Source organism: Glycine max, chromosome 17 (assembly GCF_000004515.6).
Source record: "Glycine max cultivar Williams 82 chromosome 17, Glycine_max_v4.0, whole genome shotgun sequence".
NCBI lineage: Eukaryota > Viridiplantae > Streptophyta > Magnoliopsida > Fabales > Fabaceae > Glycine > Glycine max.
The window spans coordinates 5,554,235-5,580,463 of NC_038253.2; the positions used below are offsets into that span (position 1 = coordinate 5,554,235).

General features: G+C 33.2%; 5 protein-coding genes and 1 non-coding gene across 6 annotated transcripts; 4 read left to right on the plus strand and 2 right to left on the minus strand.

Annotated features, from left to right (window-relative positions):
- The first annotated feature begins 3,690 nt into the window (after positions 1-3,690).
- LOC100777701 (heptahelical transmembrane protein 2) lies at positions 3,691-8,260 on the plus strand. Its single transcript, XM_003549480.5, has 4 exons — positions 3,691-4,196; positions 4,304-4,378; positions 4,495-4,564; positions 7,522-8,260. Exons 1-4 carry the CDS (start codon positions 3,997-3,999, stop codon positions 8,197-8,199), a joined length of 1,023 nt encoding a protein of 340 aa, XP_003549528.1. The 5' UTR covers positions 3,691-3,996; the 3' UTR covers positions 8,200-8,260.
- Positions 8,261-9,608: 1,348 nt separating this feature from the next.
- On the minus strand, positions 9,609-10,183 carry LOC100778234 (uncharacterized). Its single transcript, XM_003549481.5, has 2 exons — positions 9,947-10,183; positions 9,609-9,840 (listed from the first exon to the last, which is right to left on the minus strand). The coding sequence occupies exons 1-2, from the start codon at positions 10,153-10,155 to the stop codon at positions 9,708-9,710; spliced, it is 342 nt and encodes a 113-aa protein (XP_003549529.1). The 5' UTR covers positions 10,156-10,183; the 3' UTR covers positions 9,609-9,707.
- A 291-nt stretch (positions 10,184-10,474) lies between these two features.
- LOC100778776 (nuclear pore complex protein NUP43) lies at positions 10,475-13,485 on the plus strand. Its single transcript, XM_003549482.5, has 5 exons — positions 10,475-11,211; positions 11,397-11,466; positions 12,103-12,337; positions 12,705-12,778; positions 13,003-13,485. The coding sequence occupies exons 1-5, from the start codon at positions 10,601-10,603 to the stop codon at positions 13,054-13,056; spliced, it is 1,044 nt and encodes a 347-aa protein (XP_003549530.1). The 5' UTR covers positions 10,475-10,600; the 3' UTR covers positions 13,057-13,485.
- Positions 13,486-17,649: 4,164 nt separating this feature from the next.
- Positions 17,650-17,733, minus strand: TRNAL-CAA (transfer RNA leucine (anticodon CAA)). The gene has a single exon. It is a non-coding gene; the product is annotated as a tRNA-Leu (tRNA).
- A 146-nt stretch (positions 17,734-17,879) lies between these two features.
- LOC100306481 (uncharacterized) lies at positions 17,880-20,370 on the plus strand. Its single transcript, NM_001248732.2, is given in 3 exon segments — positions 17,880-18,141; positions 18,227-18,343; positions 20,101-20,370. Coding segments are annotated over 3 exon segments (417 nt in total). The 5' UTR covers positions 17,880-17,919; the 3' UTR covers positions 20,179-20,370.
- A 1,573-nt stretch (positions 20,371-21,943) lies between these two features.
- On the plus strand, positions 21,944-25,844 carry LOC100791924 (uncharacterized). Its single transcript, XM_041011082.1, has 6 exons — positions 21,944-22,275; positions 22,783-23,070; positions 23,164-23,337; positions 23,476-23,582; positions 23,994-24,184; positions 24,953-25,844. Exons 1-6 carry the CDS (start codon positions 22,201-22,203, stop codon positions 25,528-25,530), a joined length of 1,413 nt encoding a protein of 470 aa, XP_040867016.1. The 5' UTR covers positions 21,944-22,200; the 3' UTR covers positions 25,531-25,844.
- The last annotated feature ends 385 nt before the right edge of the window (positions 25,845-26,229 follow it).

Genomic DNA, 26,229 nt, shown 5'->3' on the forward strand with positions numbered 1-26,229 from the left:
TGCTTACGGTCCATAAACTTAACAGATAACAATTTCCATGTGATCTCCAAATCCAATTTCTGTCGAAGCATATGCCAACATTATCACAATTCACACCAGTTCTTACTCACAAAAACAGTTCACCAGAATATTCAAACAGTAATATACTCACAAAAAAGTTCACCATTAGACACGCTATAGCCAAACAAATTTCAACCATATTAGCATCTACACAGGATCCAACGCTGAACCTTCCAGAAATTCCTCCCCTGCTCATTCTGTTCATACATAACCTGATACTTTTCCTACGACATTCCACAGGGTTCTGCAACCAGTCCACTAATGAATAAGAGAAACTTTCTTCCGTGCCTTTAGCCATTTCCAAGAGTAAAGCCTTTGCAGTTTCGAAAATTTCATTACATTGCATTGGTTGAACTCTGAATATCATCTTATTTCTAGCCAACCAAATTGCTCTTATTTACTACTGCATGCCACGCACCCGTCCAACCCACCAAGTCAGCACCATGATTATGATATTAAATCTTTCATTATTTCTCTATTTTATTCCAAGTTAACTAGGTAACAGAGGTTTTTTTTTTTTTTTTTTGTAATCACAGATACATTGATAGTAATTCACTACCACTATACACGTAAGCGAAATGTCACATTAGCTATTGATTAATGTGCAATATCACATTAGTTATTCATTTGTGGAACACTTCAATCAGTTTAATGCCATATTTTTATTAAACTAATTATTAAGTAATGAAAACATTAACTAGAAAAACCAATCTGAGTTCACCATTAACAAAAGCCCAAAGAAAGCAGACAGCCCTGACAAGTGACAACGATTAGTAAAGCTCAAAAAGAAACCTTGTCAGCACTTCAAACCTAGTAAGAAGAAGCCCAATACAACGTGATCTATCTGAGTAAAGGTACTACTGCTAGCCTGCTACACAATGTTGGTGCCTTTCGGCTGATTATTATTATTATTAATGTTATTCTATTAAAAATTGACCAAAATAAATAAATAAAGGTTCTGCAAAATTATCTGGAAAAAGTTCAACTGAAATTAGCGGACGATAGGATACCACTCTCATCTCCGTAACTCTAACTATGAATGACAACTTTTATGGTATGTTTGGATGGAAGAAGAAAAAATAGAAAGGAAAAAAATATGAATTATGATGTTTTTTTTTTTTTTGTTGGTTGAAGATAAAGAAAAAACAAGATGGAGAGAAAGGTTGATTATTAGAGATAAAGAACATATTGTTCACATTTGAATTAATTTTATTTATATAAATAATTTTTAGTCCATTTTAGTACCAACAAAAATGGTTAGAACTAAGTTTTTAAAAAATTAAAAGAGCCATTGAATTGGTGAAGGAATCAGTTCTTAATTTATGGATCAAATGCTCGAATTGAGTAATTTATAAGAATTAAATATGTCCTCTGATTAAGCCTTGGACCCGTATTTATTTGGGCACGGGTTCATTTATTAGCTTTTGATTTGACGTATGCGAGATTCCACTCTAATTAATATCATACCATTGATCCGACAAAGTAGAAAACCTCAGTCTCGCTCGATTCATGCATCTGATGAAAAAAAATGTCAACTTGTTTCGGGAAGATGTAGTGTAAAAAATATCGTTATTAATTTCTAACTATTTTATTTAAGAAAGATTTTTATTAAAATACATATAATTATATTAATTATGACTTTTTTTTAAAAATTTCTTATAATCTTTACAATAAATATTTTTTTAATTACTTAATCAACGCTTTAAGAACACAAATTAACAAAGACCTTTTATTTAATATTAGGATCAAGTAATAAAGTAGGAGTATTTTTTTTTCAATGAATATTAGTTCAGTAATTCTATTAAAAGTGTAAATTACAAATTCCAACCTCCAATCTTTCTCTCTTTCCTCCTCCCTTAAGCCTTCCCAACCTTATATCTCCATTTATAATATCAAAATACTATCTCCAACTGCCGTGAAAACAATTTGTTTCTGGCAGTATATAGAATCAATAATTTTAACTAGGAAAAAAAATGCAGAGCATCTTAAAGATATTAATAAAAAAATACACTTGATTAGATGTTTTGTTGTGTTTACTTAAGTGTTTGTAAAATTAATTTTGATTAAATTAATTTTAAAGTAATGCGAATTGTGTTTAGATTTTTTTATTGTTTAGAAACAAAGATAATAGTATATCTTTTTAATTGGAAAAAATATAATTTTATATAAATTGTTTAAGCCATTGCAAATATAAAAAAATTTAATTCAAAATCATTTCACTTAAAGTTGCTTCGACATCTTATATGCCTTTAAATACTTTCTACATCAAAACACTTCTATTTTTTTTAAGAGGAAAACACTCCTATTTAAGATAGGAGTAATGCATAAGCAACAAAATATTTCGAAACAGATATAAATTGAATGTCGATGAATACTAAATCAAATAGGCTATCAATTTCTTAAAGTCAAAAGCAAATGTCAGTAAATGCTAAACCAAATAGGAGTACATTATATTTTAACACGATTTTTTATCCTTTAAAAAACATGATTTTTTTATGAGTTTTTAACATGATTTTAGTTAGCTGTAAAAAAACATGATTTTAGTTAACGTAATATAAAAACACTTCATTATTTTAAAATGTTAAGAGTCTAAACTCAAGGATCAATCTGTTAACTCACGTCATCTTCATTCAGATACACAGTTACAACGAAACTTATTTGGTTGACAGGCTACAATATTATAGGCGCACATTAGTTTTCTGCATTCTTACTCATTGAATAAATATCATACTTGTATGTTTTGTAGGCCGGAGTTCGAAAAAACAATTCAAAGATTATTTTTCTTCCTCTTTTATCTCATAATTCATTATTTTAGAAAATAAATATGAACACTTTTTTTTCACAAGATTAAAAATAATATTTTAATTTATAATATCTAATATCTAATCCGTCTTAATTTTTAAACAAAATTAAATTAATATACTATTTAACATATTGCTTAATATGCACCAAATATTAAATAGGATACAAATTTATCATGCTTTTAATTTAACTTAATTTATTAGACTCTATTTTTTTTTCTATTTTATCTTTAAAAAATGATTATTTTAAAAATTCTATCAAAATCTATTTTATTTGCTTCTAAAATAAATGAATACATTTTGTTGAGCTCAAAATAAATGAATACATATATTCCGTAAAAAATAAATAAATGAATACATCTAGAACAATAATAATGAAATATATCATTTTGTTCTTATTAGATACTTTTACCCTTACTTTTTGTATTAAGTAACTACTATTCCGTTCGTTCTAAAATAATAATCATTTTAGATATTTTTTATTTTGATAAAAAAATAATTAATAAATAAAAGAGAATAATAATTTTATATTATTATTAATTTATTTATAAATTTTGATATTTATTATTAATATTATAAGAAATATTAATAAAAAATATGATTAATTATACATTGAAAAATTATAAGAATAATTATTATGAGATAATTTATTTTCTTTTACACGATAAACATAATGTGACGGAGGATGCATATTTTTTATATTTAACCTTTTTTCCTCTTTTTTGATAAAATGGACAGACTATTTTCATTTCTTTGATGTATACGTAAGAATCAAATTGAAAGTAGTACTAAAAAGTTTATAAAACAAGTCTGTTAAACCAATTGTTATATCCTCATACTCATTTCTTATTTGAGTTTCAAAATATTCTTTCCTTTAATTTTGTTTTAAAAAAAAAATGTAGACAGTGTCTCTGTTTTGCCTGGGTGAACAATTATTTATTTATTCTAGAAAGCGCGAATACCGTGACAATCAATATTTACCGCGGTTCTATAACTATTTGCAAGACAAGACAAGATATTGTAGAGAAATTGAAGCGTGGAGGTGCTTTTGTGGGGGTAAAGAGTAGAGAGTAGATCTGTCACGGAGCGTATAGTCGCCGGCGACGGCGAGGGTGCACTTTAACCGCGATTAACGATGATTAACCTTCGCCGGAGCGGCGAAAACATCCCTGCGAAATCGAAGCGATTCAAACGCCAATTGGTGAAGTTCGAGGAGCTGCCGGAGTACTTAAAGGACAGCGAGTTCATATTGGACTATTACCGCTCCGAATGGCCCGTGAAGGAAGCCTTGTGGAGCATCTTCGCGTGGCACAACGAAACCCTAAACATTTGGACGTACGATTCAATTCCAAGTTCCAACGCTCTCATTTCAAACATTTGGTGTGGGATTGCTTCGTTTGCTCGATTAATGATTAATAATTACTCGCGTTTGGTGACTGCAGGCATGTAGGAGGATTTCTCATATTCGCTGTGTTGGCGGCGATGAGCGCCACCTCGGAGCTCTGGAATTTGCTCAGGTATGCTAAACGCAGGACCGCCGCGTCGTTTTGATGTTTGTGTATACTAGTGTTGTTGCTCGGTATGAGACAGAATGAATGAACTGATTTTGTGTGAATGTGAGATGGAACGACAGATCGTCCACGGCGCTCGGGTTGTCGACCACGGCGGCGGAGATGAACGGGTCTAACAGTGACGCCTTCCCGGTAATGTTTTATAAAACATATTTTAAATTCATTGTTTCGCATAATAATAGTGATAGTGATATTACACTGCCAAAAATAAAAGTGATAGTAGTAGTGATTATTATGCATATGGCAAAATCAATTCAAATTTATTGTTTGATACAATTAATACAATAGTGATATAAATTAAATTAATTAATTTGTGTCTATTATTACTTCTCTGACTAAAAAAACTAAAATAAAATAAGCAGTAAGCATGGGATACTTTACATAGCAAATAGTGTATCACAGAAAGTGTGAAGGGTTTATCCTATCACAAACTGAATTGTTTTTTTTTTTTTTTTACTGTAACAGAATTGTTATTGTTATGTATAAATATGTTAACTTTAATAATATAATTTAGGAAAGGATGCAAAAGTTATTATGCGTTTCTCATTATACCATTTTTTTTTACGATGCTTATTATACCATAATCAAACCCGCTTTTTTTTTCTTTTTTTTTTTACAGAAATCGTGTGGTTTCCAGTTCAAATAAACCATAAAACCGACCTGAATAAAAATTAGTCTGAAGAGCTGAAAAACTGGTAAAAAAATCGGGTAAATCAGTACAAAAATCAGGAAAATTCCGATATATAGCGGGTTAACAAAAAATGCTTAATATAACATTATTTTTATTTTTTTCTTCTTAAAATAATGAAAATAAATCTAAAATATTTATCATCTTTTTAATTCTAAATATAAATGTTGATGTGTTTTATTGAATCTTTGACTTACGTATTATAATATATTTAATATTTAATTTGAACTTTTATATGCACTTTAAATGTTAGAAGCCTGTGAAATTATGTATTATTTTTAGTTTTTTTTAGTATTATAAGATGAATATGTTTATAATTATCATTAGTGATTCAACTCTGATTTAATTATGATGGGCCATTAAACCTTGAAGTAATACCTTTATCATCGGTCTAGATTTACAAACATTGAATACAACTTTTGATAATTCTTTTATTATGAGATTTCTTACATTCTCTCGTGAAGTTTAACCATACCCTCTTTTCGAATGTTTTTAGTGGGGCTCCTCTTCTACTTTTAGATTTTCATTAATATCTGCTTGGGCACAGTATATTCATGTTTTTAAAATCAAACTAGTTGTTGAAAGAGTTAGGATATTAGTTTAAGATTCAATGATTCAAATAGTAATTGAACTGATATTAATAAAATAATACTACCTCTAATTATATATATAAGAAACAGGATTAAATTATCAAGACTAAAGAAAGTGATTATACCATTTTTAATTAATACTAACGCAAATTCAATTTTGATTCGAAAAATGCTTTAAAGATTTAATTGGTTTAATTGATGGTTAGATGTAATGATATTACCTCTCTCTTTCTTTATATATAAGATCCTTTTCACTTTATTATTATAATATCCTCTTCTAATAGTTTAGTGTATTAATTATTTTTATCCTATAATAATACTCTTAATTAATTATGTTATTATCTCTTCCAAGATTAATTACTGGAAGAGTAGCATGAATAATTTATAAATTTAATGTGATTAACTACTTTTTTTTAAGGATGTGAATTAATGAAAAGAGTGAACAAAGGTTGTATTACTCATAATTTAAATAATAGTTTTTCAACCAATGAGATTGAGTTATATTGTTAATTGTTTATTAAATTTATTCACTTTCATGACAAATGAGTGATACCTTATTAATAGACTTCATAATAAATTAAGGGTATAAAAAAAATTAACACCATTAATACATTTAAAAGTGTTTATATGTTTCTTATAACTGAGAAAAAAATACTACTTTTCAAATATATTTAAACAAATGTTAATGCACAACAATTCATACAACAATCTGCAAATAACATTTTTTGTGCGCATCTCTTTTTTATTACATGTCATAGTGATGGAGAAAGATTGACACAAAAGTTTTCTTTAATACCCTTGGTTTATTGTGAAGTTTATTAATGAGATGTCAATCATTTTTCATTGGTGTATTTATTGAGTTATTAACAATATAAATCATTCTCATTGGTTGAAAAAATATTTCTTGAATTATGAGTAGGGTCATTATATATAATCACCCCTTAAACCAATTAATTTTATAAATATTTTTAGAATATTTTTTTAATAACCATTGTAATTATGATGTTTGACTTCTGGAAAAAATTTAAATTGTATTATCATAAAATTTAAATTTATGATAATATTAATTAAAATCAACTAATTTAATTACTTTTATCCGTCTTAATGAATCATGTATTTAGTTTTTATATATAAGATCAAAGTTAGTAATAGATAAAATAATTAAAGAAACATAAATTCATTTTACAATAATAAAAACTAAAAATAAAACATAATTTCATAGGTTATTAACATTTGAAGTGCATACAAAAGTTCAAACCAAATATATTATGATACTTAAATCAAAGTTTCAATAATACACATCAACATTTATTAATAATAACAAGTTATCATTTAGAAACTTTCAAAAAAGAAGTTATCATTTAGAATAAAAAATGATAAATATTTTAGGTTGATTTCAGTTTTTTAAGAAAATAAATCAAAATGATGTTGTATTAAGAATTTTTTGTTGACTCGCTATAAATTGTTTTTTTTTCTCTCGATTTTTTTATTTGGTTTCTCGGTTTTTCAGTTCATTGACCTTTCTTCAGGCCAATTTTGTGTCTTATTTGAACCGATCACCTGACCGATTTTCCAGTCCAACCGGCCAGTTCGGTCTGATTTTGGAACACAAGTATATTGCATTATAGAGGATCATGTGAGCTTACTCATCCTCTTGAAGGACTTGGTCTGAGGGATTTTAGATCATGGTTTTACTTCTTTACTTGGCTATTATTATTGTGATGGACTGTGTGCCCTAAACATAAGATAACCATAGTATTAATTTGTTATTCTATCAATTGTTGGTTCTGTTTTTATGTATTGTTTTTCAGGATTTGCATTTTAGACACGTTCTGGACTCTTCCATCCTTGGTGAGATGAAAGGATCTGGGGTAGAAACAATTCCTCGATGGCCATGGTTCGTTTTCTTAGCTGGAGGAATGGGATGCTTAGCTTGCAGTTCTCTTTCCCATCTTCTGGCCTGCCACTCCAAAGGCTATAACCTATTTTTCTGGCGTCTAGATTATGCTGGCATTTCTCTTATGATTGTCTGTTCCTTCTTTGCTCCAATTTACTATGTTTTTTTCTGCAATCCTTACGCAAGGTTATTCTATTTGGCATCAATATCTGTGCTTGGAGTCCTTGCCATTATTACTCTACTTGCACCTTCACTTTCTACACCTCGGTTCCGACCCCTCAGGGCCTCCTTATTCCTCTCCATGGGCTTTTCAGGTATAATTCCTGCAGCTCATGCTGTTGTCCTGTTTTGGGGCCATCCCCATATACTTGTTGCACTTGGATATGAGCTTGCTATGGCCATTCTATATGCCACCGGAGCTGGATTTTATGTTGCTAGAATACCAGAACGATGGAAGCCAGGAGCATTTGATATCACAGGGCACAGCCATCAAATTTTTCATGTTTTTGTCGTTCTTGGCGCACTTGCCCATAGTGTTGCCATACTAGTCATATTAGATTTCCGACATGGATCTCCTACTTGTGTGCATTAGCCAACTAATAATTATGTGTCTTAAAACTCGAGAGATAAATAATTAGAATTTTATTATGTCAGTTTTTCTATTGCATGAATTGCGATATGATTGGAGTGAGAAATGGCTAAGGTAATTGACAGAGATGAGAGTGCAATTTTAACTTTTTGTTCAACTCCGAAGAGTAGCAATAATGTCGTGTTTTAGCAATTCTGTTTTTTATTTTTATTTTTTGACAACTTATTCATTTGAATCTTCAGATAGAACTCATAGAAGATGTAATCACAGAAAATATCATAAGACCATATTAACATTTAAGGGCCATGCGAAGAGAGAGTCATATTAGATGTTTCTACGGATGGTCACTTGTGAGAGAGTAGAACCTGTTTGAGGATCTTGTCTCCCTTTGGAAAGGGAGCGTAAAAAGAATCAGGCGTTTAAGTGTACATTAACATGAACATAGCTATGTTTCTTTTCCCTTGATGTTCTAGTTTTGTGTGTTCATTCGTCATACCAGATACAACATTCCAAAATCAAATTATGAACAGGTTCGTGAACTTGATGTATGAATGAATATTTAACTTGGTAGACTTTGGTAAAGAAATCTTCATTAGCTAGCTAAGTACAAATCACTGCCTATTGGTTGCCTTATTTCGTTAGTTGCATGCTTTATCTAAACCAAAACATTTTCTCTTTGCGTGCTGCATAATTCAAAGGGCGTTTGTTAGTATGAATTTTCAAATAAATTGATTAGATTTATAGTTTGCGTGAACATAATCATTTTTTATATTATTTAGGTTGCATGAGCCTTAATTGAGTTTTTTTTTATCTTCATGATGACTTGAGGAATTACAAACATGGTTAGAATTTCATATCTGTAGAAGGTATTGTACATTTATAATTTACAATTTACAAGCAACATGCATAAACACAATAATTGATTAATTTTAGGGACTAAGTTGAATGTAACTATGTTATGATGTTACAAGTCTTAATAAAGTTTTAAAAAAAAACTATAGTTTTAACTTTTAAGTACCATTATACCATTAGACATTAGCTCTCACGTGTGTAGATATCAGTGTCACATAAGCAGCACAAACGTTAATATTAAGAAAGAAAACTAATGGTGGACTAGCGAAATAGATGGAATACAAATTCCAAAGTCTTTTATAATTTTCTTTATTCCCAACACTAAGGTTACAACGTCCAAGTACAAAAGTAGTTGTTTCCTAAAAATGTAATGGAAATATTTCCCTATTGATTATTCAAGTAACATCCTTACAAACGTATAGCATGTTTAGTTCGTGTTAGTTTACTTTCGAATGCTTAATCCTAAAAGCAACAAATCAGTTAATAGTAAGCAACAAATTAGTGGATTGGCGTTGAAGGATCTATCTGAAATACAACTTCACTTGTAGACATATCTCAACTATGATTTGAGATTTAGAACGACTATTGTATTCCATTGAGTTTTAAACCCCAAGTATACAAGATATTCAACCAAACTCAATAAATTCCAGTAGAAGAATTCAAGAATTTTGCTCGCTGGGCAGAAAAAAAATTAGAAAAATACACAAGGGAACCACGAGAAAAGCTGCAAGCTTAAGCAAATCCTCAGTCTGCGGTGTTATCACTCCGATCCTCGACCAGTCTCCGCTGTACCTGAAACAACGTTTGTGCATTGCCATGAATCCAGAACCAAAAAAACTTTCCTTAAACTCAACAAGAAAGAAAAGAAAACAAAGCATGCTATTGCTAAGTTACTAACCCGGCATCGACGAACCCCAATCCAAACAGTCCAATGGCACCACGAGCGATAGTTGACTTGGAAACCCTCAGTGTGAAAGAGGGTCCCTTACTCTTCTCTTGAGACTCATTCCTTTTAGCCAAAGTTGTCACAAACCTCCTTCCATTTTTTCTCACAGGTACACAATAAGGGAGGCCCAAAACGCCACAGCTCCTTCCACTCACTTCCATTTCCTCTTATCCATAAGTACTAACACCTAACAATAAACAAGTTAAATTGGTTTGAGAAGGGCAACCTCGTAATTTGCTTCAAGGTACATAAAAATACATGAATGCTACCAAGGGAAATTATAAGCGACGGACCACCATGTGCATCTCAACCAATTTTTACAATATTATATTTTATGTCCTTAACCGTTTATTATAAAGAAGAAATAAAAGAAAAATTAATCAATACTATTAAAAATTACGTAATAATTTCTATGTAATCTTAAATATTAATTATATTTCTTAGTTTATATCCCAAAATTGAAACAGAATAAGATGGAGTCCCACGAAATTAGATAATTTTCGATAAATTTGAAGGAATTAAGTTCTCTTATGCTGAGGAATATTTAGGTCATAAAAAACAAGTTGGAACCCTTTCTGTGTAGTTCCATCGCATCAAACCCTGGCAATGGCAGCTACGGCCATACAGAGGTTCCCCCAACACAAATACGTAGACGCAGTTCGCTGGCTTCCCCTACAATCCGCATTCGACCGATTCGCAGTTTTGGCACTCTTCGACTTCGATTCCGATGCTTCCTCCATCGAAATCCACTCTCTCAACCCAAACCCCCTCTCATTGGAACCACACTCTTCGTGGTCCTCTCCTTCCCGCGTTTCCTCCCTCAAGGCCTCGCACTTCCTCCAGAAGCCCCTCATTGTCGCTTCCACTTCCTCCGGTTCTCTCCACTTCCTCTTCTCCGATTCCTCCGTCGCAACGCTCGAGTCCGAGGTCTCCATTCCCGAGGGCGCGCTGCATTCCGTTCCCGCTTCTTGCGTTGACCTATTGGACGGTGGCGTCGAGTGCGTGACCGTTGGGGAAGATGGGAAGGTCAACTTGGTTGGTATTGGGGATTCCAATTTGAACTACCGGAGGTTGTTTGATAGCGCCGGCCTGGTCTCCTACACGGCGGTGAGCTGGGCGTCTCCGATGGAGTTCGCCACCGGTGGCTACGGCTTCGGTCTTCATTGGTGGGACCAACGGAAACCGGGAGGTCCGGTTTCTCAATTTAAGGGTAACTGGTAAGAAAAATAAAAATGTTAGAGCAGTGAGTAATTATTTTAGAGTGTCATATAATGCTTATCATTACTTCAAAAACTGCTAAATATAAAATGTTGTGTGTGATGGTAATCCAATCAACTAGTAGAAACTTATTATGCTGTGTTAGAAATCTGCCTGATGGTTTGCCGTGTAATTATGTTTGCAGGGATAAAAAATTGACATCTGGGATTGTGCACTCTATTGATATTCATCCGTCGCGAAAGCATACTTGCCTGGTAAGATGCCTATATTTCACTTGTCATATCTAAGTTTGCTATATCCAGTTATTTTGTGAACAAGATAACAAACACATGCCACTTTGTGAATGTTCTTGTAAGGAGCTGGGAGCATAATTGTGTTTAGATTTTAGTTTTACTCCATTAATGGTTGACAAGGTTTTAAATTCTGTTTGTGTGAAATTGTGGACAATTGCGGTTGCAGGCACCCAAAAAAGCTTGACAATGTTGCTGATATCTGATGGCTGCAGCTGGTTTTTTTAAAACCTTGATGGTTGATGCTGCAACTTGATGAAGTGTTTTGTGATATTGATGCTTGCTCTTCTTTATGTTCAGCAGTAGACTGCTAGTTGAAAATATGAATGTGGCATAATGCCAGCACAACTAACATGGCTACTCCTATGATGTGCTTAATTTGTGATTTAACAAAATTTTAGGCCAGTTTAATGACATTGCCAGAGCTGTTAGCTGTTTTTCACTTATGCATTAACAACTGCTTTGACATCAGTACTGGATGAATGATTATTGATTTTCTTTTGTAAGACTTGAATAAATCAAACTGGTGGTTTGATGATGCTTTGTGCTTTTTCTTGTATGCTGCTGCTGCTGATGTTCCTGTGATTATTACATACTCAGGCTGGTGGTTCCTTAGGTACTGTTTTTGCCTGGGATCTTAGGTGGCAGCAACAACCGATTATACTTTCAGGCGCAGGGGCTGGTGCTGGTGGCAACACTGCTGTCCAGTCAATATCTGAAAGTGAGGTTTGGGAGGTTCAGTATGATCGTTGTATAAAACCAAATACTTCATCTACCCGGATCTTACCTTCCATGATCTGCTCTGAGGATGGAATTCTCGGTGTGATTGAGCAAGGTATATAGTTCATTGCACTTTGCAACATGTTATGGTGTCAATTCTTAATGAATAGGACTTTATATTGTCTATTTATAAGCTAGTAGAATCTCCATTTATGTCTATCGTGGAACAAGAAAATTTTAAGGCCTGTTTATTTTGGAAAAATATTCTGTTTTCATTACTCGTTTTCACTTTTACTTGCTAAAATATCACTTTATTTTCATTTTGTTTTATGTTTTCTGAGATTTGTAATTAAAAGTGAATACATAAAAACATTTTCTCAAACCAAGCACCCCTTTAATTGAACTACATAAAACATTTTCTCAAACCGATGGATTGATTTGGTGCGTCTTTGAATTTGATGTTGTATTCTTACATTGTATAGGCGAGGAACCTATTGAGCTGCTGGCTGAACCTTGTGCCATCAATAGCTTTGATATTGATCGACATAATCCATCGGTAAGTGGATGCAATTAGTATTGTTTGTATTACTGTTATGAGGAAATGATTTGATGGTTTTTTTAGCTCAGTTAATTTTTTATATTTAAAAACAGATAAAATGGTTTATTTATTATAAATAATAAAATAAATAAATAAATAAAATGGAAATAAAGAGTAAGTAAAAAAAAAAGATGAAGCTGGAAACTTCCTTTCTGATGGTTTATTATTTGACTGCTTTGCAGGATGTGATATGTAGTTTAGAATGGGAAGCAGTAGCCATATTGACAAGACAATAACATTCGGGGTTTCTACTTTTTGGTGGCTTGAATTTCAGAAAGTTTGTAACTGATAGAAGGAGTGGAGCTCTTAACGGACAATTTGTGTTTTTTATGTATTCCGGAATGTTCTATTCCTTTTCTAAAGCCATTTGCATGCAAATGGATTTTGGGATTGTACAATATGTAGCATGTGTATAATTGACTTTACACATTGGATCAATGCTACTACCATCCGCTTTGCCTAAAATGTATTGCCTGGTGGTTAATGCTGGTGGGATCTGTATCCCAGATATCATGGTATCTATCAACTATTTGATTCCTATGCTGTTTTAACTTTTAACCTGATCACGTAAAAGTTAAAACAGTTGATATTGCAATACCATAGTCAGTATGTTGTATAGAAGAAAATGTCTTTAAATTGTGCAAAATCAGATTTTATTCTATGCACTCGACCTTGATATTCATTTGACAGCCCTACTATGTCAATTACAATCTTTGCAAATAATTGAAGAGTAAGGTTTGGATTTGTTTTTAAATTTTAATTCTCATTGATGTTTTTTGGTTTTAAAAGATACAAAAATGAGAATAATATTGGAATGACAGATCTTTTACACAAAATAAGTTAGGGATATGGAACGGATGAAAGGTTTAAATAATTATTTAGTAGCTGTAAAATAGGTGATTTTGATTTTGTTACCTACATTATTATTTTTCTGATTTTAATATTTCACGTATTTTCATGTTTGATTTAATTACTTGTCCTTAATGAACTTCTGTTAAAGGCTCACAAAGCTAATAAAACACATGTCAACAAATTCAAGTTATTTAAAAATTACTGACTCAGTAGTCATGTTATTTTTACAATAAATATCATTTTCAAAAATAAAAATTGACCGGTTACAAAAATCAAATAAAAAGATTTCTTATTAACATTTGCATTCTAATTTTATATTCGTTTTTAATTTCACACTTTCATGATTTTTTATTAAATATTTTGTTTTGTAACTTTTATTTTGTTAAAGCAATGTATCATTAATTAATATATTGTTTGGGAGCTACTAACAAAATTAGGAGGGAAAAGGATACAATAGGAGCGGGGAAAAGAAGAGGGAAGGAAAGAGTGTTTATTATATTAACTTTGTCGTTTGAGTTTAGAGCCTCCAAATTTGTACGTCCTCCATGGATCTGAAGCGCGATGGAAACGGGATTGAGGATCTGAGCGGTGGCGTTCATCAACTCCCCTGCTGATGGTCCCGCCTCCGTTTCCCACTATTTCAAAACCAAACATATAGCTCTCGTCGACGACGAGGGTTTACCTTTACAAGAGGTGCATTTTAGAGGCTACTCCAAGGAACAACACTCCCTCTTTCTCACGGTTACTCTGGTTCGCTATCTCTTTCACCACACACTTCTTATTTATATGCAAGTGAGTGAATATATGTTTTCTGTTCCTATGTATTTGTGTCTCTGCAGGTTTTGTCGTGTGTAAGAAAAGTTCGCCTCCTACCTCCGACGAAAACTCTCACTCTTGGGACATGATAGCAGACCAAAGACAGGAAACGCGGAAACAGAACAAGAGAGTAAAACAGCAGAAATAGGGGTGCAAGTAGCAAAGGCCAAGAGAAGGATTTGCAGACCCACCTACCTCAAAGGCTATGTCTGAAGATGATGGCGCTGAGTTGGCAGAGCGGATTTGCAGGATTTTGGTTGTCTTGCTGCTAAGGGCACGTCTCTAACGGATTTCTGTTATTGAGAATATTCCTTAATCATTAGGAAATTACAATTATGTCAGTAGTAGGCACTATATCATCATGTAATGACCCAAGCAAGGAATAACAATAAAAAATATACTTGCCTGCCTTACTCTGCTTCCTTCTCCCTGTTCTTTCCTTCTTCTCGGAGGTTCTGGCCCTCTAAGCCCAGTTTCACGGTCCAGGTGTATCAGGACACCAAAGCAACGTTTCAGGACATCACGTATTGGAACCACGACTACATTCCTTCCCACAACGATGAACTATTCCGAGCTTTTCATTGGCTTATTGTTGCAAATGCTGTAAGTCATTTCATTTGTTCATTACTGATTTGGGGCTTCTTCTTTGTGTTTAGACAAATAAATTACATGCTTCATTACTATGGAAGTAGGGTAATTTGATTTATTTATTAGACATTTTGGTTAGAATAAAACTTGTTTTTTTACTACTGTCAGTATTGTCTTTCTTCATTATCCATTCGGAAATTAAGGGCAATTGCTTCTCCACTATACGTGAGGTGTGCTGCAAAAGTTTAGTTATCATTCAAAATTTTGTCTCCAATCATGCACTATTAATCTAGAAATAGATTATGAGTGTTAGCCTAAACCTTGTTGAGTTGTAACTTGTGTAAATGTTGAGGGGAGTGTGCGTCTTGGATGTCATTTGTGGAGGTAGCTTAGATTTGGAATGTGTTCACCTGATTAACCACATCACATACATGTCTTGGTATCTTAATTTCCAAAAGTTAAAATTTGTCCTCTCTGCTTAGACACTTAAATTGTTTGCTTGTTAGGACTTACTAGTTAGGAGGGAGGGAACAAGCTAGGTAGCCCATGTATTACCTGCTTGGTCGCTTATGCATGGCAGTTCTTGTTGCGTGGAGGATGCACTGCCAGAAGCAAAGAATTATGGCCCTTCTTTATGCACTGGCTTCAGATTTCAGCAAATTCATTCAAAGTTTTAATGTAAAAAGGAAATGTTGATGGAAACAAAGCGATTGTATTTAAATGATTCTGATTTGTGTGTCAATTATAGCATCCACGTCCCATTCATTGAATCTAATAGTAGCATATGACAAATAAATTGATTCAAATAATTCAAAAAGATATTTAAGTTAATGTATACTTCCAGTTTTTGAAGCTTACCTTACTAGATATTTGCTTTTGGTTCTTAATCCTATGACACCTGATGTAACTCCATGTGGAGTTTGTAGGCCTTGGATTTTTTTCATTAATGAAGTCATTTGTTTCTTGAATTTTAATGACAGTGAAATGGAGAAGAAGAATTGAGAGAGTTAAGAATCAAATAGAAAATCAAACAAATGTGTATTCAATTAAAGGCAATAGAGGAAGAAAAGAGCTAGTTCTTAATGAGGGTGACTGGGTTTGACTCCATCTTAAGAAGAATAGATTTCTTACTAAAAGGAAATTCAAGCTTAGCCCTAAATGGGATGGACCTTTTCAGGTTTTGGAGAGGATCAATAACAATGCCTATAAGTTGGACCTCCCAGAAGAGTATAGAGTTAGCACCACTTTTAACATTTTTGATTTAATTCCTTTTGTAGGTGGAGTTGATATTGAGGAGGAGAAGAAGGAACTAAAAAATTTGAGGTCAAATCCTCTTCAAAGAGGAGGGAATGATGCAATTCTTTCTAGGAAGGAATCAGTCATTAGAGTCATGAGTAAGAGGCTCCAAGAGGATTGAGCTAGAGCTGTTGAAGAAGGCCCTAGGGTTCTCATGAATATTAAGATAGATTTTTGAGCCCATAGGTCAAGGTTGGATCCAATTATCTTTATACATATTAGATTAGGATGTCATTATATTTGGTCCTTATATTTAGAGCTCTATAATATAGGTAGAATACCTTAAAAATATAGGATTTTTTAACCCGTGTATTTTATAGTACCTAGACTAGTTTTTGTATTAGAGTTAGTTTTGTAATTTCACATGTACTGAGTGAATATTTGATGTGTGTGTGTTGAAAAATAAATTTAATTGAATTGATAGAAGTCATCCAATTAAATTTTAGAGGGGGAGGTGAACATTTACTTATTACACCCCATTATTATCATAAAGTCACACTTTGTGCATGTTCTTTATGCTTTACATGCTTCATGACACCTAAGCATATACTTAGTGAAGAATCTTGAAATTGATCTTGAATTAGTGGACTGAACCATAACTGAAATTCACTAATCATAATTAGTGAAATTTTGGCTCTTTAATCTCCAAATGCCTATCATGTCTATCTCTCTTTCTCTCTCAAAGGAGACAACCTGCAGTACCGACATCCATCAGAATTAGATATGTGGTTACAGAAAACCAAATGTGAGTTTGAAGACATCAAATGTGATCTAGATGGTCAATGATTCTTCATAGTATTTGTGTCTCAGATTCTTGTGAGCTTGTCCCATTATTTTTTTTTGTTTTATTCCCTTGATTCTTAGTGACCCTTAATTAACTCCACCTTTCTTTAGTAGGAAAGAAACGTGCTAATTATATTATATCATCATTACTTGTGTTTGTGCTGGGGAGGGAAGAGGTGCTGGCTGCATGAGAAAAGGCTGGAACCTCAATTCTTCAAAAAATATAACATGTTTACAATTCCTTAGCTTTTAGATTTGTTTTTCCGGTACTGATGCTTTTAAAGATGATATAATGGAACTGCATGAGAGGAGTCTCCATTGTGAAAGTGATCCTAATAATTTGTCCAGTATACGTGATTTGATTTTGGATATTGAAATGCTAATCATCCATATAGAACACGAAACTCGAACAAAAGTATAAAGGAAAAGAAATAAAATAACACTAGAAGAGTGATGTTAAGACAAGCAGAAAAGAAAAAAAAAACAAAATGTTCTGTCAGAAGTGGGATTTGAACCCACGCCCTCTCACGAGGACCAGAACTTGAGTCTGACGCCTTAGACCACTCGGCCATCCTGACCTTGGATGTTAAAAAGTGAGATAAATTATTTACTTATTAAAAACATTTACAAACTAAAACAACAGAAATTGTCACGACGTGAAATGACGGAAAAGTAATGGGGAAAAAAGAAAAATTGAGGACAATAATAGAGTAGCGGTGTCTCTATTATCCATTTTGGTTGAAGGGAGCTTACCTTACCTGAAGATGGCTTCGGTGTCCTTTGCCGTGGGACTTTTACCTTACGCTTCAGTTCGATTTCCCGTATTGAGCAACGCCAACTCACTGAAACTCAGTTCCTCAGCTAGCATCTCTACTCCAATTCTTCAGCAAAAGCTCTGCTCTCTTCTTTCCCCCCTCCCTCTAAGCCCTCGCCCTCGCCCTCTCACCATTGTATCCGCTAAGGGCTACAAAATGAAAACCCACAAGGTCGCTCTTTTTTCTCTCTCTCACTTGTTTTTCTGAATTGGGCTTCAATTCATGCAATTTGAATGTGTGTTTAAAAATGGTATAGGCATCTGCAAAGCGGTTTAGGGTGACCGGACGAGGCAAAATAGTGCGTAGGAGAGCTGGCAAGCAGCATTTGCTCGTCAAGAAGAATACCAAGCGCAAATCCCGACTCTCCAAAATGGTCATATTCACATTATCTAGTATCTATTTATTTCTTAACTTAATCAAATGTTCTTAGGGGGTTATTCCGTACCCATTTTTAATGAATTGTCTAAAATTGCGCATGTTAGGAGTTTAGATAATGGAATATTGGTAATGGACAGATTTTGTGATGGGCCATAAGCTTATTAGATTGTCCTACGTGCAGTTGGGTGTGCAGTATGTTAGATTTGCTTGTTTATCATTAGAATTTGAGAACCTTAATGTGCTTCTTAATTTCTTTGTTTTGGGCTTGATTATGAGATTAGAGGAATGGGGGTTACTTTGGGGGCATGAAAGCAAAAACTGGAAGATAAATTCTGTCTTCCAATCTGCTCTCTCATTCAAGATTATGATATCAAAATGTCTGCACTTATGTATTGGAAAAAAAAAATGTATAATACTACTATAAGTTTAAGTGACTCGGGCAACAGATGTCTTCTGGTAGTTTCCTTCTTTTCATGTTTGTATGTTGATACCTGAAAGCAATCTTGATCTTATGCCCGTGCCAGTTTTTAGGGGAAATGATTTGTAACGGGTTCACCTACTGCCTTCCTTTCCTAAGAAACAGTAACTATCACATGGTTTAATTTGGTCCTTAATCTTATTTTTAGTCTCTGAGTGATTTCTAATTTTGGACAATACTGCCATTAATATTTCACTAAGTGCGAAGCAAGAATGCTCACTTCTTATCTCTTACAAGGAGACTTTGTTTGTTTGTTTGTTACGGGTTTTTTCTGTCAGGTAGTTATTGTAGAGTCCTACTAATGAGTACTCTATGACTATTAGTTAGTTAAGGAATTAATAGATATAAAGTTTTAATTAGAAATTACCATGGAAGTCAGTTCATTGGAAATCATTTCTCCATTAAAACTTTTCCCTTTTAATTCCTTAACTAGTGTCATTCTATTGTTAGCATTCCCCATACGAGAATCTGAAATTTACCCATTGTAGCAATCAGTAGGGGATGTTGTGTAAACTTCTGTATAAGGTGCCATTCCATTAAGTAGCTATTTGATTTTGAGTGATCTGTGTAGCGTATAAATTAAATTTAAAGAATTGAGCATTGGTTTGAATTTGATATGTATGATGAGCAGCATTTTGGGGCATCTGTATTCCAACCTTATCATTTATCAGAACTTGCACAGCCAAAATAACACTCTCATATGTCACTGAAATGCCTTGAGAAGTGTATTCCAAGTTGCACATTTTATGTTCATTTCAAAATCTTAATTTAACAAAACATCCACATTTGACTTGTCCAATATCAACAAATATCTGCTACTTTAATTTTATCTGATGAATTAATGTGAAGAGCTAAAGTACACCTATTTATGAAATACATCCATCAAAGTGAAGCCAGGCTGATTGAAATTATCAATTAAATTAATATCACCGTAGTTCATTTCAATTGATTGTTTTGTAAGAGATAAAATGAATATTACACTCACTAGAGAAATCCAGTTATTGGGTATGTCTCATCTTGAACTTGGGACTTCTACCTAATTCACATCCATCCCAACAGCAATTGGATTTCTAGAATGATGCAGCTGGATTCAGCTGAAATGTTGCATTTGTTGACCTGAAGTTATTACACTGGAAAATCTTCCTCTCTGAAATTTTCTTATTCTGGTCTAAAGCAGTTTGAATGAATAAAGTTTTGGCTAGGACTTGAACTGTTGTATTAAATTACGGGATTGGTTTTCTCAAGCCTAACTTATTTTTCATTTTCATCCACAGCACGCGGTCAGCAGGAGCGACTATGACAACGTAATTGGAGCCTTGCCATATCTGAAAGTAAACAGAAATGCTACATAGATGTTCTGTTTGAAAAACTGAGTCATAAGCCTAGCTGGGTTTAGTCTAGTGATTTGTGACGTCTCAAATCTGCTTTCAAATGTTTACAGTTAGTTTTTGCTAATTGAGATATCAGTACCTCAAGATAATGGTACACCTTCCTGTATCATGTAACATTGGTATTTATTGACATTATTGTATTGCAATTTGTTTACCATCTTCCAGTTTATCTTTGCAATTGATTAGCAAGCTATGACGAATCATGTGATCATCATACTCTATTTGGTGAATTTTTTTAGGGGTTTAATTATCTTAAAATTTATTTTTCTTATACACGAAGTTCGAATTCACGTTATTGCTTAAGGGAAATTAAGCTTGCTCCTTGCCTATATCTTGATTTTTTTTTTCTTTTTACCGTTTAAAGAAGGATATTTTAAAAGTAAGATGCATAATTGATAATCATTAATGAGGAATACTAACAAAATTATTTATAATATATTCTTCTAAAAATTTTATTTACCGTTAAGGGGAATTTACACATGAATTTTATCTAATAATGAAAGAGTAGGTTAAAAGTGTCTAACTAGCATTTTTTTAAGTGGAATTCAGTGTACATAGTTAATGATATTGTTTTTTAAGAGCATAGTTGATAACTTTAAACTGGGTGTTTCAGGTTTTCCTGTAAAGTATCAAATTATGCAAAAACAAAATTCTTGTTATGAATATTCTGCAACTCTGTCTTCTTTATCCTAGACTTTTTCTAATTAGAAGTCACTTTAACTTTAATTACCCCGAGTTAAAGATATGTGAATTCGCTTAAGGGGATAATTTTCTTATCATTCATTTTTTTTATACAAATTCGATCTGAAGATATTGCTTAAAGGAATTTAAGCTTTCTTGCCCACATCTTAATTTTCTTTTCTTTTTATCATCTAAAGTGGGATACTTTAAAATGTAAAATACATAATTAATAAGCATTAATTAAAAGGATGAGTTAATTTTATAGTGCACGACTCACGTATCGTTCCTTAATTAGAAAAAGTAGGGAACAATTTTGTGAAACAACACTCAAAAACATAATATTTCTATTTACTAATTATGTTTACAAATAAAAATTTTCCGTTCACCTTTTTTTCTCTTAACTTTTAAAAATAATTCGTAATACTAAAAAAAATATTTGTGCCAAAATAAAATCACTCTCAATACTAATATTTTTTGTTGAAGATATTATCTTTACAAAGAAAATGAAAGATAATCCAAAAGGAATACTCTTGATAGTACATATACGAATTCATACCAGCATGTTCTCAAGATGTGATTGGTAAACACGCTTTGTTTTTCCTTTCCCATTTAGATCGAAACACCACCCAACTTGATTAGTTTATTTCTTTGGTTAAAATCCGTACCAAATAAACACTGAACTTGGATGTTAAATGCGATTATAGTTAATTTCCCACACGACACACTTTTATAATTAGTTTGTTGAATGCATGGATTGCATAGACATAGTAATATGTAGCCAAAAAAAAAGTAGGAAAACGTTGACAACGCAATCTAAAAAAGTGTAATTTACAAAACAAAAAGGTAAAATTAAGAATGCAAAGCATTAGGATTTAGGAGGTGAAAGGCTGAAAGCATTGCGCGTATGTTATCCATCTATCTGGTCGTTGAATGGAAAGAGTCCACTTGTCAGAAGTTGAACCATTGGCATCAAAAGCGCAAAAAGAAGGGACCCACATTATCCATAACCTCATTTTGTTTCATACGTGTCTGCCAGCACACGCGCTGACAACAACCAAGAAATTGCTCTATTTTTTACAATTGAAAGGTTCGCACGCGCAGCACCTCGGAAGCATCGAACAATGTTTTTTGTTTCCACCAATTGCCAACCCAACCAAAATAAAAAGTTGTCTTTCTCATTGGTCTTCTCTTCTCCGCGTTGTTGTTGTTTTTTTAAGGGTTTTTGTGATCTGATTCAGCTTTTTGAACTTCACTGGGAAATTTGATTGTTCTGTCAGTAAAACGGTGCCGTTGAGGTTGGAGATGGAGGAACCGCTACAAGAAGAGCATGCTCCTCCCAACAAGCGCTTCAAATCTTCATCCGCTTCACAAGATGAGGTTTCTCATCATTTTTTTATTATAATATTCTTCCTTTTTCTTAAATAGATAGATACACTTGTACCAGGGGCTGTAACAGTTTTAATTGTCTTGATATAAAGCTGAGATCATTGTACATGCATTTTTTATAATCACAAGTTTAGTTTAAAAGAGAAATCCTTGTATTACAGTTTTACTGTTTTTCTGAGTGAACCACCATTTTAATCCGTCAATCACATTAAAAAGTATGTGACTTAAGTGAATATATTAGCATATCTTTAGGGATTAAAATAACAGTGGTTTTAGTTTAGAAGCTTAGATGAAATACCTGGAAATTTCAGGAACTTATTTGGAATTTCCTTAGTTTCAAAGACTAATGTCAGTAATGTGACAGTGGTATATATTTTCGGAGACCAAAATGGTGGTTTACTCTCATTTTTTTATTCATTTTTTGTAAGTTGTATCTTTAATCATGCTCACTTTCATAAGTTCCTTTTCTCCTTGTGCATGGTTTTAAAAATCGTTTAGCAATGGAATGCTTCAAACGGTGCATCATCTTCCAGTTCTCCCTCCCAGTACAATATACTTGATGAGCCTAGCCCTCTGGGCTTACGTCTGAGGAAGAGCCCTTCGCTTTTAGATTTGATACAAATGAAGCTTTCTCAAGGGAATGTGATTATTGCAAATACACAAGATGAAAATTTTATAAGCTCTGGATTGAAAAAGGAGAGTCGGGGTGCTGCTGCATCAGGTTCTGTGGAGAAGCTTAAGGCTTCAAATTTCCCAGCTTCACTTTTAAGAATTGGTTCATGGGAGGTATATCCAAGATTACTACTACATGCCACTAGTATTTTGGGGAAAAAAAAATTTCAGTGAGTTTTACTTAGCTTAAGGTTCTCTTTATGGCAGTATAAATCAAAACATGAGGGTGACTTAGTGGCAAAATGTTACTTCGCTAAACAGAAGCTTGTTTGGGAAGTTATTGAAGGTGAACTAAAGAGCAAAATGGAAATCCAATGGCCAGATATCATGGCACTTAAGGCAAATTGTCCTGATACTGGACCTAGCTCGTTGACTGTAGTGGTAATTTATTCTCATATTTTCCTTTCTATGTAGCTGCTATAATAGTTCTTTTACAATACAATGATACAAACACCTATGCATGGGTAAATGTTCAGTTTCATTTCCATTGAGTTATAGGTGAGTTTCTGTGTATTGCAGCTCGCTAGACAACCTCTTTTCTTCAAGGAGACTAATCCTCAGCCTAGAAAGCATACACTATGGCAAGCAACATCAGATTTTACTGATGGAGCGGCTTGCAAACACAGGTATATTCTTTTCACAGTCCTCTAATATGTGGATGTGGTCTCAACTTTTTTAAATTGGTATAGATCGAAAAATACTATGGTTTTGTTGATTTATCGCAAGCTGGGCAGGAGAACCAGCATTCAATAAAACCTTTATCTGAGTATACTGTCAGATAAAGAGTAAGATAGCTTATTGAAATAATTGAGGAAGAGAGGTTGAGTTACATTTGATGTAGTATTTGCTGATTTTAGAGGACTCTTAATATACATTTTAAAGCATTTCTTATGAATAATGGTTTTTATTGTTGAAAGTTTCTTTTGTTAAATTTCTTAGTTTTCATTTGTATTAGGTTGATATTAGACTGTTTAGGCCCTACGATCCTATATTTACTAGGACATGATGCTTCAGAACTTCATCTCGTGGTTTTGTAGGCAGCATTTCTTGGAATTTCCACAAGGGTTGTTGGCCAAGCATTTTGAAAAGCTTATCCAATGTGACGCACGTCTTAATTTCTTAAGCCAACAACCGGAGATAATCTTGGATTCACCTCATTTTGATACACAGCCTGCTGCTTTTGAGAACCTTGACAATCCAGAAGATCGTGATTTGCATCTAGTCAACGGTAAAGGATCTACCACATCTTGTTTGCAGGTCATAGAATCACCTCATTCATCCCAGTCACCATCATTTAAGGTTGAGCATAATGGTCGTCTAGGCATTAACTTTGATTTCCCTCCGGACATTGGGACTTTTCATTCATTCGTCAATCTCCCAAACATCCACCCCCTAAGGTTATATTTGTACTTTGTATGAGATGTAACATGGAAAATTAAGTAGTAGGAGATGGAGAACAAGCTGCTCTGCTTTGTTGACAGATTATGAAATTCATCTCCAACATTTGTCAATTGCATGGTTATTGTTGAAATTACACACATTGTATGGGTAGTTGTTCCAACTAAGAATAGTTATTAATGTACCTAGTTAGTCACATATTTATGTATCTAGAAATTCACATGCATGTACATAGGTACTAGAGCTTCATTAATATTCTTGTAAATTTCACATTGTATTTACTCCCTAAGTCTATATAAATATAGAACAGCTGAGTGGGTTAAGCACTTAAGCATTTCACAACCTCTAGTCTCTTCAATAGTTATAAAATATCAATGATGGCTCATAAATCCATCAATGTTCTTTTAACATGTCAATTTCATCATTAGTACAATATGTTTAACTTGCTAAACAGCATCATTGTCAGTTTGTCACATATATACTGGGATCAGGGTAGAGATTGTGCGTAGCATTTACAATGTCAAATAATATTGCGCATTGGATAGGACATTTTTTTTTGTCTTTTACATAAAATTCACGGATTGTTGTGCAATTGAAGGTAGTAGAAGTTCTGAAACTGATTTCAAGGGACCAAGAAACTTGGATCAGATAAAATTGCCTGGACTCCAGCCCTCTATGTCAGTGAGTGATTTTATTGGCCACATTGAACATTGCCTTTCCGAACAAATAACTTCCGGAAATCCATCCTTTTGTGGTGGAAGATCAGAGTTACAGGAAATGCTGGAGGAAATTGCACAGCATCTTCTTAATGACAATCAGGTTATAACAACTTCTGATGAAATATCACTCATGACAAGGGTCAATTCTCTCTGCTGTCTTCTACAGAAGGACCCTGCAGGATTGCAGAGTTCACATGACAAGGAAAGTGCTGTTGCTGAAGGACCTGATGATGAAAAACGTATTCAACTTAGCCATGATCTTGAATCAATGCAGAACAACAAAATTAAAATGGATGTCAAGCCTGCTGAAGAGGACTTCAGAGATGCTTCTGGGAGCAAGCAAACACTAGGCATGTCCAGGAAAGACTCTTTTGCAGAGTTGCTTCATCAACTTCCTCGAATTGCATCACTTTCGAAGTTCTTGTTTGACATATCAGAAGAAGATAGCGACAGCTAAGCCCGATAGTTATTTTGAAATCCAAAATGAGCAAGATCAAGGTGCGTATAGGACATGTTGTTGTCTTAGTGGACATGTGATGTTTAATTTTTACGATAGGAACCACAAGGATTTGGAAACATTTTAATGAAGAATCCTGGTGGAGCCCGTGTAAAAAACTGTTACATGTGCTCTTGCACAATTTCCTTAATCTTTCCTTTTGGGTCTTAAACACACTTGTCTGCATGTAAGTAAATAATGTGTTACCAAAGAATATAGACGCTTATGAATTTAGACGCTTTTGTGGCTTTGTGAAGGATGCCACTTTTTTCTTGGATGCATTTGTTCTGCAACCAAATGTTGCTTCGGTTTGACTCTCAAGGTTCGGGGATCTTAGCTCTTAATGGAGTTGTTGAACTCAAGAACTCTTATCCATCATATTTATTATTATTCTTGCTCAAAAAAAATTTATGTTAGAGGTTGAATTTTATTTATTATTATTCTTGCTCAAAAATTCTTTATTAGAGGTTGAATTCTAGAGAAAGAACTTTTAAAAATTCTTCTTTGTTCAAAAATATTATTTTTTAATGTCTTTTTTTCTAATTAATTTTGAATGTAAAACTCACAAAAAATAATTCATGAATCCAAATTAAAATTTATCACTAAAATAAAAAATAAACAAAATTCATGCATTTATGCGACAGGACATTGGTCCAAGAA

Excerpts from the sequence above, each read along its gene's own strand:
- LOC100777701 (XM_003549480.5), top strand. The coding sequence starts at position 3,997 with ATGATTAACCTTCGCCGGAGCGGCGAAAACATCCCTGCGAAATCGAAG. Across the intron at positions 4,379-4,494 it reads GAGCTCTGGAATTTGCTCAG|ATCGTCCACGGCGCTCGGGT; the intron begins GTATGCTAAACG and ends ATGGAACGACAG. Across the intron at positions 4,565-7,521 it reads CTAACAGTGACGCCTTCCCG|GATTTGCATTTTAGACACGT; the intron begins GTAATGTTTTAT and ends ATTGTTTTTCAG.
- LOC100778234 (XM_003549481.5), bottom strand. The coding sequence starts at position 10,155 with ATGGAAGTGAGTGGAAGGAGCTGTGGCGTTTTGGGCCTCCCTTATTGT. Across the intron at positions 9,841-9,946 it reads TTGGGGTTCGTCGATGCCGG|GTACAGCGGAGACTGGTCGA; the intron begins GTTAGTAACTTA and ends ACGTTGTTTCAG.
- LOC100778776 (XM_003549482.5), top strand. The coding sequence starts at position 10,601 with ATGGCAGCTACGGCCATACAGAGGTTCCCCCAACACAAATACGTAGAC. Across the intron at positions 12,338-12,704 it reads TCTCGGTGTGATTGAGCAAG|GCGAGGAACCTATTGAGCTG; the intron begins GTATATAGTTCA and ends TACATTGTATAG. Across the intron at positions 12,779-13,002 it reads TTGATCGACATAATCCATCG|GATGTGATATGTAGTTTAGA; the intron begins GTAAGTGGATGC and ends ACTGCTTTGCAG.
- LOC100791924 (XM_041011082.1), top strand. The coding sequence starts at position 22,201 with ATGGAGGAACCGCTACAAGAAGAGCATGCTCCTCCCAACAAGCGCTTC. Across the intron at positions 22,276-22,782 it reads CATCCGCTTCACAAGATGAG|CAATGGAATGCTTCAAACGG; the intron begins GTTTCTCATCAT and ends AAAATCGTTTAG. Across the intron at positions 24,185-24,952 it reads TGATTTGCATCTAGTCAACG|GTAGTAGAAGTTCTGAAACT; the intron begins GTAAAGGATCTA and ends GTGCAATTGAAG.